Consider the following 10,472-nt stretch of genomic DNA (forward strand, 5'->3'; position numbering starts at 1 on the left):
CTACAATAAACAAACAGAGACAATTTCTGGAATTCTCACCACCACAAACGATAATCAAACATTTCTAACCCCATGTTAGCTCATCAAACTTATGAATTAATCTGGAATTCTGCTAACTGAGCACAGAATGAAGCCACATTGAAACCATATGTAAATAAATTCAGATTATATAGAATAGCAACAAATTTGTCAGGAGATTTGTCAATTGATAGCAAATGTAGTATTATAAAACTTGGAGAAAAAGCAAATGTGAAAAATGTACCATTGCGGACAAAATTTATGATTGGATTCAGATCCGAGGCAGGGCTCCCCAGATTCCCTCAAAAACAGCCCAATGACAAAGAAACCATGAATTCTCTCTTGACAGAGACAACCGTAAGGCTAATGATCCAACACCAAAATGTTATTACTTCTATTCCAAAAACTCCGAGTTGCAGCAACACGCCCACGTCTCAGCTCTAGAGGACAATGTCAATGTTGCTCCAACAAAATCGGGGCTCTAACTCTACCAAACAAAACCTTGGTTTTTTTTTATCTGTATAATGAAAACGCCAGGAGGAGAGGGGGAGATTTGGAAACAATGCAGATAGGTAGGTAGGAGGGTTACACGGGAAATGTTGTTGCAGAGGCTACAATGGCGGGACCTTTTAATCCTTCTTGAACGAGAAAGAAGAAGAAGAAGATCCTCTCTGCAACTATTTTTCCCTTATTTTGTCTCTCTCTCTCTCTCTCTCTTGCTTGCCTTCTCGTTCTTGCACTTTCTTCGTTGCACTTCTCGTCCTCTCTATTTCTCGCTCCAGGCCTTTGCCTTTGTTTGGCTCAGAAGCCTACCAACGTGAACACGCTAAACTCAACATGGAATGTGAAAATCCATTGTTGCCCCTTCACCCTTGGCGTTGGTTACACTTCTACTTTTTTGACCGGCTCTTTATCCAAATGACCAAATAAATTTAACTCTATTTTTTTTCTAGAGAGAGAGAGAGAGAGAAATAAATTTTATTTACATTTTTTTTAATTAAAATAAATTTAACTCTATGAAAAGTTTCCAAATAAACATCATCATGAAGAGAAAATTTAGATGTGCGCTATTTACAACCAATGACGGAAATTAGAGTGTAATTTGAAGAGTTGTGTAAATCACTGTCGCCTATTGATTAAAGAATTTAGAATGACTCACTATTATATATATAATTTTAGAAGATAAGTGGGAGGATCGGTCTCTCTTGTTTTCTCTCTCTTTGTTCGAGGTCCTTCGGGCTTTAGTCTCTACCTTTGGGGGTCATATATATATATATATATATACATATCTTATCCAGAGCGGAGCTCCGCTTTGAAATTAACGTGTGAAGTTAGAGTTTTGGGTCACTTTTCGGTCGCATATCCACATCTCGACCGTTCAATTTTTAGGTACTATTGTATAGATCATCTCTGCAAAATTTCAGCCAAATTGATGATCGTTAAGGTATCTAACTCGCTTAAACCAATGGACGGACTAAATTTGTCAACCTGAACCGTACTAGCTTTAAGGGAGTTATCAATGCCTTAATGATCATTTTGGCTGAAAATTTGCAAAGATGATCTATACAATAGTACCTAAAAACTGAACGGTCGAGATGTAGATGTGCGACCGAAAAGTGACCCAAAACTCGAACTTCACATGTTAATTTCAAAGCGGAGCTCCGCTCTGAATAGGATCTGTATATATATATATATATCTGAGTCTTATTCTTTCTTCTCCTCATTGGGATTTTGTGACTTTAGGGGGTTCCTTCTCCGTGCAGGGGCTCTTCTTGCTACTTTTACAGTTTTACCAGGCTTGGATTTATGTAGCTATTGCTAAGGTTACGCCACATGAAGCTTCTTTCTAGTTCAGTGATTCTTGCAATGGCCACATAATTTAGGCTAGGTCAGTCTCTATGTTTTTAGTTTGATGAGCGTGCGCCTTTTGTTGGTCATCTACTAAGGTTTTATTTGTTTAATTAGACTTTTTTGTGTATATTCTGATTGTAAAGTTGAAGCTGTAAGATATACACTTATATCTCTCCTTGTCTGTATTTGTGCAGCTTATCATCTCTTTTAAGGTGAAAGTGTCCCAAGAAGCTCTAGTTATGGAGTTCGTTTTATATCCTTTTTCGGTTTCAAATTTGTACCTTTTGTTTTATAATAATCTAAAGGCATATATAACTTTTATTTAAATTGTGATTGTTTCTGTGCTTTTCGTGTCATAACTAAACAAATTTGATTTGATATGAATAAGTTGGCATGTTGATGTTTTGTGAATAAAATACATACATAATCAATTGTCGAAAACTTTCATTAAAAAGAGAGCCTAACAAGAAATCAAACACATCTACTTTGGTCTTGTGGACATAAAGTATGATAATTTGGTGCCGGTAATCGTTAGCCTAATCAATCGGGTAACTAATTGATAGGTGCTGCCGTGCTGGTGCACAATCGAACTACTAAACATTGATAACTAGTTTTATCAACTCATGGCATGGTCGTTATTCTTTATAATTCCCGGGGTAATTTCGTAACTGAACCAATAATTCCCCTTCCCACTTTCCCACCATATTAGGAACAGGTTGCTTATGAAGTGTGCGGGTCCCACTACCAAAACTGATGCCACTCTATCTAATACGGGCCCACAATTTAACATAGGCAAGTAGATTCCGCTAGACCCGCTATGCCTTTAATATTTCTGTCGATAGTTATTTATAAAAAAAAAAAATTACAATAATAAAAATAAAAAAATCGTCGAGAACTTTGGAAAGTTGGTTACTTGGTTCACGCTCTAAATTGCCTTCAGCGACCTATGCACGTAGTCATCTATCGTGAGTAGGGCTGTCAATTCCGACACGACCCGATAACACGACTCGAAACCCGCACGAAATAAAGCGGGTTGAACCCGCACGATTAAAAAGCGGGTCGGCCGCGGGTCAACCCGCCATGACCCATTTAATAAACGGGTTGGCCACGGGTCAACCCGCCAACACGAAGTGAACTCATATAACCAGATTATGCTATATTTCTTCTTGAAATTTTGGACGTTGGGAGTATTTGATCCTACGATTGGACAATTTGAAATATTTTACTTCATCATTATTTTATTTAATTATTTATGAATTATATATAATTATTTATATTTTTCGTCTTGTGGATTTTGAGTGAATTTAATGAATTTATGCATTTTTTTTTTAGTTTATGGGTCGCAATGTATCCTTAAATGAGTCATTTGATGTAACATGACACGACCTATTTATTAAATGGGTTAAGCGGGTTGGAAACGGGTGACCCGTTTAGTAAATAGGTTGGGTTTGAGTTTAAATTTTCGACACGATTATTAAATGGGTTGGGTTTGGGTTTGTCTCTTGTGACATGAAAAATACATTGACCCGACACGAACCCAACCCGACACAACCCATTGACAGCCCTAATCGTGAGAGATCATTCTCGCTTATGAAATGCAAACTAATATTGCTAAATTAAAAAAATATCACAAGAGAATTGAATATTAGCCGTTGAGTTAGTCATAGAAGAAAAAAAGACGAATGATATGTGTGTGTAGAGCAGATAAAATCAATTAACGGCCATAATAATACATACAGTGTAATTTTGTAGCAGGCAAAACCTATAGTATATGATTACTCATTACAGGATATAAAACGCATTCCAACTATAAAACTAAACATAAACACTCGTCTTCAAAGGAAATCTAAACTATTAACTATTCAAGCATGAGTACGCAATTATTGTACGCAAATAATTAATACTAAGAAGACTCGTAGAAAAATTTTGTTAGTATTATGAGGGACATACACTTCCAACCCTAATTGTCAAACATTACTTGGTTGTATCACTTGTATGAGGGTGTCAAGGCACCCCATACTAACCAAACCCCAATAGAAGCACAATCTAGACAGCCCAAGTACACCGAAAGAGCCGACGGCCCCTTGGCGTATCCATTCAGCCCAGTGCCTAGTTGGCTCGATGAGCCCTCACCACCATCGTCGTTGTTGTCGTCAGGAAAAAGAAGAAAGACTTTCATTTTTTTGAAAGAAGCCAATATTAAGTTGAATTCTATATGGTACTGTAGGTGTGCAGTCAATTATAATGAACAATTCTTAGGTTCACCCCTAGGGTGAATGAGCATATTCACCCCTATTGTCGATTAACATATTTTTATTTAATAAATTTATAATCCAACGGTCCATATCTTAAATTAGCCTTTAAAGATCATCTCTGTAAAAAATCAATCGAATCAGAAATCGTTTAATTATCTAATTGAATCAAACAAATGGATGGTTCTAACAACACTTACTACTATTATGATGAACCGTTCATGTATTTCATAGAAATGAATAACTGAAAAGTCTTCAATTTGATTGATTTTTTACAAAGCTAATCTTTGTATTACGTTATACAAAATGAATGGTTGGATTAGAAAATTATAAAGTTATTATGCGTTAATCGACAATGGGGGTGAATATGCTCATTCACCCTAGGGGTGAACCTAAGAATTGTTCAATTATAATTGTCTACGAAAATATGAGCTATGTTTTCATTGTAGATGAAGTTGTTTTTAACTGAAAATACTTATTGGACTATTAAGCAATTTTCATATTTAATTTGCTATCTCAACTCAAGTAAGACCAAGGTATCTATGACAAACAAGTACCATTAATAAACTGTTACCTAGTCTGTGTTTCTACAGCAATAAACCATGGCAAACGTAATGCTCAGATAAAAGATACCCCAACTATAACAACCAACTCTAATACCCTCCATACCTATAGCCTATGCCCCATCACCCATTTTGATTTGTGAATGGGAGTCCCTCCAGCTGGTTTTCATGGTGCAGTAGCAGCTAGATTGTAGGCATGTTCACCCTAGCAGCAGCAGCAGCAGCTGCTGGTTGCGGTGTCGTTAGAGATATTTCCTGTTAAGGCCATATGGTAATACAGTTGCATTTTCCGGAGTCCGGACCTTTGGGAGTGAACCGCAAGTCCAATGATGGCTTCATACTCAGGTTTAACAAAATACCTAAAGAACTGATTTCTGGTCAGTCAATGGTGAGATTCTAGTGAAGAAAAGGATCAGATGGCAAGCTTATGCTCAATGAACTCAATCCAAGTATGACGAAGTTTGGGCTCCACGACGGGTAGTGTTCTTCACTTGTTGTAATTTAAAAATCATTGAAATTGATACTAAACACCATACTTATCTGAAATGGGTTCCAATATGCAGCTCAATGAGTTTGTGTGCTTATCAGAATCAGACTATATATACATATACGGGCAATCAGATTTGTGCAATGGAGAAAGCAATCTTGTAGAAGTTGGGAGTGGTATTTGACAGTTCCTACACCTTATGTCTTTCTTTCTAGATACATCAAACCAGGATGCGTTAACATTGTTTTGTGCGGTGTGAAATGAGCCAAAAGATCTGTTTCTGAAAGTTGGAGCTATATGGGGGGAACATGGAAGAAACACGAGAAGGATGCAGCACACAGAGGGTATAGCAGAGCAAAAGCCATGGTAAGATTTCTTTAGTCAATCAAGTTTATCAAAACTCGACTGAATCCTGTACACGAAGCAAGACGAAACAACATGTACTATGTCATAGATTGATCAAATAAAATCATTTATCCCTAGTATATGATTCAGACCAAAAAAAAAAATCCCTAGTATATGATTGTCAATATAACCATTATTCTATTAGATGTTTCTTCAGGCCTATAAATTAATGCATCTCACAGCCTCTGAATAACTTTTCATCACCTGAATAAAAACAGCTGGGAAGGCACAACCAAGTCAACAACAGAAGTACAAGTGTACAACAATAGAAGGTTTGCACTCCTATCAAAGGTAAATACAAGTGTACAACTACTTGGAAGCTGTTATCCTCGACTCCTCCAAGTTTCATTGATCCTATGGGTTCCTCAAATCGAGTGATGCTATCGACCTATCGTCACCTTCGTCACACAAACCTACCCACCGAGGGAGAAAAAAAAAAAAACACGAAAGCTTCACTCAACGTTTTGGTCCATCTAGGGACATTATTTTCCAAAAAGACCTTAAAAGGGCAGTGCTAGATTTAGGCTTCTATTAAATAATCAAACAAAGATGACCACAGACAAGGGAAACAAGCGGAGACTTGGGCTCTTTGGGATTGACTGTTCACTGGATTTATTTGCCCCTCTTTTTCGTCTTGCCTCTTTAGGCCTCATTATAACCAAAAGAATTGGGCCAAAATAATTTAAGAATTACAGGCCTCATACAAAAGACGCGGTACCCAAACTTTTCAAAACTTAAGAATTGCAAAATGCCGCCTTAAGCAACCAATTCTATTATACAGCACAACAAAGAACAACAAACAAAGCAATTATCATCCCAATTCACAATGGACCAACAAAATCCTCTTATTACCAAACCCCAACACTAAATCACCGCAACCCTGACCATTTAACCCAGAAATCGACCAAACGAACGCAACCAGATGGCGACAAAGGTAAATGACCTGAATAAGCCACTATCACCACAACCCTGACCATTTAGCCCAGAAATCGACCAAAGGACCGCAAACAGATGGAGACAAAGGTAAATGAAAGCTGAATGGTGGTGTAAAAGAAACGTAGAAATGTAAGTATGATTAAAAGTAAAATGACATGACTTGACATATCACATATGTTACCAACAAACATCAAGTTAAAATCTCACGGCTTAAACAAATCAAATATCTCAAACCACCAAAACAACTGAAAGGCACAAGAGGCTTAACTATAAAGGTTACAGAGACAGGGCATCATCAGAGCACTTCAGTCCAAGATCAGGACAGAAGGAAGAAATTCATCCCATCAAACTCCTCACTAGCATTGTATCCTAAGAGGGTAAATTATTGATTCCAATTCCCCACTTAGAAGATTTCAGTTTCTACCCCATCCTACCTGAGGATTTCAGTTTCTACCCCATCCGACCTATATTTGTAAAGTAGATGGAGGAAAGGAAGTTACTTCTAGGAAGAAACAACACAGATATATGTCAAGTCTGAAATCCTCAGGTTACCTCTAAGCTAAATGGGCTATCCAGAGCTACTACATAATGAGCCGCAGTTGACAACATTGACAACATCAGATACTACCTAAGAAGCACGGAAACGGGTACGAGTTTCCGGATACGATACGATCGGAAATGTGGAAACGGCAAATCTTAAATATAAAAGGAAACGGGTACGTGAAGGAAACGCCAATTAAATATATATATATATATATATATATAATTAGAAAAAAAAATGAAACATAAACAATGTACTAATTTATCACAATCAAACATTATCAATCCAAAGGTTCAAATAAAAGGTTAACACAACTAATAACAAGTTAACAACCATCAACTTCATTCAACTTGGACAACATCCTCAAGGTCTTCATCTTCATGATCAACATTAAACAAAACCCCCTCTAATTGTGGTTCATCAAGTGAAAGGTTAGCAATCTCAAGCCTTCCAACATTAGTCTCTTCCAAAGAATCAAAATCATCACCTCCAACATCCCACATTTGAGTTGCACTCTCATTGTAACTTGGGCTTCTTCTAGCTAAAAGGCGAAGATTGGTATGCACAAATACCAAATCTTCCGCTCTTTGTGGTGTTATCTTATTCCTCCTCACAGAATGAATGAAATTGTAAGTACTCCAATTTCTTTCACAACATGAAGAAGAACAAGGTTGACCTAGAATCTTGAAGGCTATGGCTTGGAGAGATGGTGCCGAAGCTCCATGGACAGCCCACCATGTTATAGGCTGCATAATAAACCTATCCTTCATAGCATCTCCACTTCCAAACTCTTGCATGCACATAGAAAAATTGGCAAATTCTATGTTAACTTTCATCCGATCATCTTCATTGCCAAAGTATCTAAGGATACAATTTTTCCTCTCCCTTGTAATCTCTAAATCTTTGTGAGGAGCAACCCGATTAGTATCTTCACTAAGCCATTCCGAACTATAATACCTAGATATAAAATAAGAATAAGTTTAATTCACATTATAATTTATGAAAGATTAAACAAACAAGCAAAAGAGAAACAAATGTTATACTTACTTCGGATTCAATGAATGTGCCAAGCAATTGAGAGAAGTATTGCACTTGGACCAACGAGCCATTAGAACCTTATACACCGCATCCCAAAATGGAGACTCTTGATGAGGTTGCTTCCTTTCTTTCCTATAGATAGCTTTCTTCACTTGCTCAATCATACTATCCCACCATTCATACACCAAATGAAGAGAAGGCCTATCAGTGTCTGCTCTCCTAATCATCTCATAGATAGGCTCAGTAAAAGAAATGATGTAATCAATGTCATCTCACAGCAACTCATCTAATAATTTCTCTTTCACAGAAGCTGCCTTCCTAACATCATCTTCTTTGTAATCATCCCACTTTGGACTGATGACCATCTGTTGCAAACCATTTTTGATTTGCCTAAACCTCTTTAGCATGATTAACGTAGATGCAAACCTTGTGGGAGCAACCGAAAGCAACTTCAAATTGCAATGGTCATTAACATCACTAATCTCATTCCATGATTCATAATGAAGTTCTTGATAAACATAACATCCTCAGAAACTGGCTGTATCCAACAACATGCATCAAACACATCCGCATTGCTTGCAACTAATGAAGGTGTGCAAATATTCTTAACAGCAAGATTCAAAGTATGCACTACACATGGTGTCCAAAAAATAGTAGGATACTTACTTGCTATCAAGGCACCGGCCTTGGAACAAACAGGAGCATTATCGGTAATCACTTGCACAACATTTTCCCAACCCACTTCCTTGATGGAATCTATAATCAAGTCTGCAATCAATGCATGATCCTTGAATTCCCCCTCACAGTTTATAGCCCTCAACATCATCGGACCACTCTCACAAGTGGCTATCACATTAATCAAGGGTCTTCTTTGTGCATCAGACCAACCATCACTACAAAGACTCACACCTTTGTCTTTCCATGTAATCTTGATTGGCTCTAAATGATGCTCAATATTTTTCCTTTCTTTTGCAAGAAGTGTGGTCCTTAGAGCATTGTAGCCTGGTGGAATGTAGCCTGGAAGGGTAGAAGCACGAATGTAGGAGTTCCGATAGTGTGGATTTCTAGCTAGGTTGAAAGATAAGCCACCGGTGTAGTACATCCTTGCAACCTCACTATCGCATTGCTCCCTAGCTGAGTTTTGGAAGGCCTTTTCTACTGAACCAGCAGCTGTTTTCCTCTTCTTTCCACCATCACTTGCTGTTTGTGCTTGTGTATAGGCATGATAACTCATCCCATAGCTACTTGTGCCGGAACTCCCCCCTTGCTGTCCTGATGATGGTAGAGGAACTTGTCTAGGAGCTGCATTCATTAGTCTCTCCTTGCATTCTCTCACCAACTTGGACATTTGAGTAAATGCATGAAGAGTAACCTTGTTGCAAACTGCTATCCCCGCTATTCCTTCTTTCAACAAATGACCACGAACTCTAGTATAAGACCCGTTGTAGTGCAATTTGCAAAAACAGCACCGCCACCTCCAACTTCCTCCACCTGCCATTTTTTCAATCTTCTTCACAAATTTCCACAATGGTGCTTTATCATCAATGGTCTCATTTTCAGGATCAGCAGATCCACTACTAGCACCGGCGTTAACAGACCCGGCACTAGAACTAATAGGAGGTGTTCCTCCGCTGCTCATGGTTCCTGAAAAATACACAATTCAACATTACACCAATATGCAAACAACCCAATATTTAGACTTGTAGACCCAATTAGCATCCTCAATGAAAACCCAATAAGCTCAGCCAAAACAATAAAGCAATATTGCTTTTAAACAGATAGATCGAGAAAACTCAGAAAAGCAAAGAGGATAAGAAATTAAGAACTAGCTAGCCCTGCTATACACACATCAAATTAGCATCCTCAATGAAAACCCAATAAGCTCATCCAAAACAATAATTAAACAGATCGATCGATATAGAGTCAGAAAAGCAAAGAGGTTAAGAAATTAAGAACTAGCTAGCCCTGCTATACACACATCAAATAACAATATCAGAACAATCTCCAAGCTCCAAATTGAAGAACAAATATGAGAAGAAGATCAGAAGTAGAACAAACGTACCCGGACTGGAGAAGAGGAACGACCGAAGGAATGACCGGACTGGAGAAGAGGAACCACCGAACTGGAGAAGAGGAACGACCGGAACTGGGTCTCGTCGTCTCGTCCGAGTAGAAGAGAAACGATCGAGGGTCTCGTTTGCGTCAGGTCGCGTCGCGTCTCTGGTCGTTGTCGCGTCTCTGGTGTCTCTCTCGATCTGGTCGCGTCTCTCTCTCAGGAATATCTCTCGATCTGGTCTTTTGTTAGTTTATTTTTTATTTTTTTTCAATTTTTGCCTAGTAAAAAGTCAGTATTACCCCCACGTTTCCTATTTATTTACATT

At 38.0% G+C, this 10,472-nt stretch overlaps 2 protein-coding genes across 2 annotated transcripts; both read right to left on the bottom strand.

Moving 5' to 3' along the window:
- Window positions 1-7,394: 7,394 nt before the first annotated feature.
- On the bottom strand, window positions 7,395-8,498 carry LOC133711769 (uncharacterized). The gene is made up of 3 exons (XM_062137864.1): window positions 8,368-8,498; window positions 8,101-8,310; window positions 7,395-8,010 (listed from the first exon to the last, which is right to left on the bottom strand). The coding sequence occupies exons 1-3, from the start codon at window positions 8,496-8,498 to the stop codon at window positions 7,395-7,397; spliced, it is 957 nt and encodes a 318-aa protein (XP_061993848.1).
- On the bottom strand, window positions 7,891-9,901 carry LOC133713095 (uncharacterized). The gene is made up of 2 exons (XM_062139219.1): window positions 8,101-9,901; window positions 7,891-8,010 (listed from the first exon to the last, which is right to left on the bottom strand). Exon 1 carries the CDS (start codon window positions 9,728-9,730, stop codon window positions 8,543-8,545), a length of 1,188 nt encoding a protein of 395 aa, XP_061995203.1. The 5' UTR covers window positions 9,731-9,901; the 3' UTR covers window positions 7,891-8,010; window positions 8,101-8,542.
- Between the last annotated feature and the right edge of the window lie 571 nt (window positions 9,902-10,472).

The sequence above is a fragment of the Rosa rugosa genome, chromosome 5 (genome assembly GCF_958449725.1).
Source record: "Rosa rugosa chromosome 5, drRosRugo1.1, whole genome shotgun sequence".
Taxonomy (NCBI): Eukaryota; Viridiplantae; Streptophyta; class Magnoliopsida; order Rosales; family Rosaceae; genus Rosa; species Rosa rugosa.

Bases quoted from the DNA above. Each gene is read 5' to 3' on its own strand.
- LOC133711769 (XM_062137864.1), bottom strand. From the start codon at position 8,498: ATGCTAAAGAGGTTTAGGCAAATCAAAAATGGTTTGCAACAGATGGTC. The intron at 8,311-8,367 runs GTGAGATGACAT...TGAGATGATTAG, and splicing joins AAATTATTAGATGAGTTGCT to GAGAGCAGACACTGATAGGC. The intron at 8,011-8,100 runs GTAAGTATAACA...TTTTATATCTAG, and splicing joins GCACATTCATTGAATCCGAA to GTATTATAGTTCGGAATGGC.
- LOC133713095 (XM_062139219.1), bottom strand. From the start codon at position 9,730: ATGAGCAGCGGAGGAACACCTCCTATTAGTTCTAGTGCCGGGTCTGTT.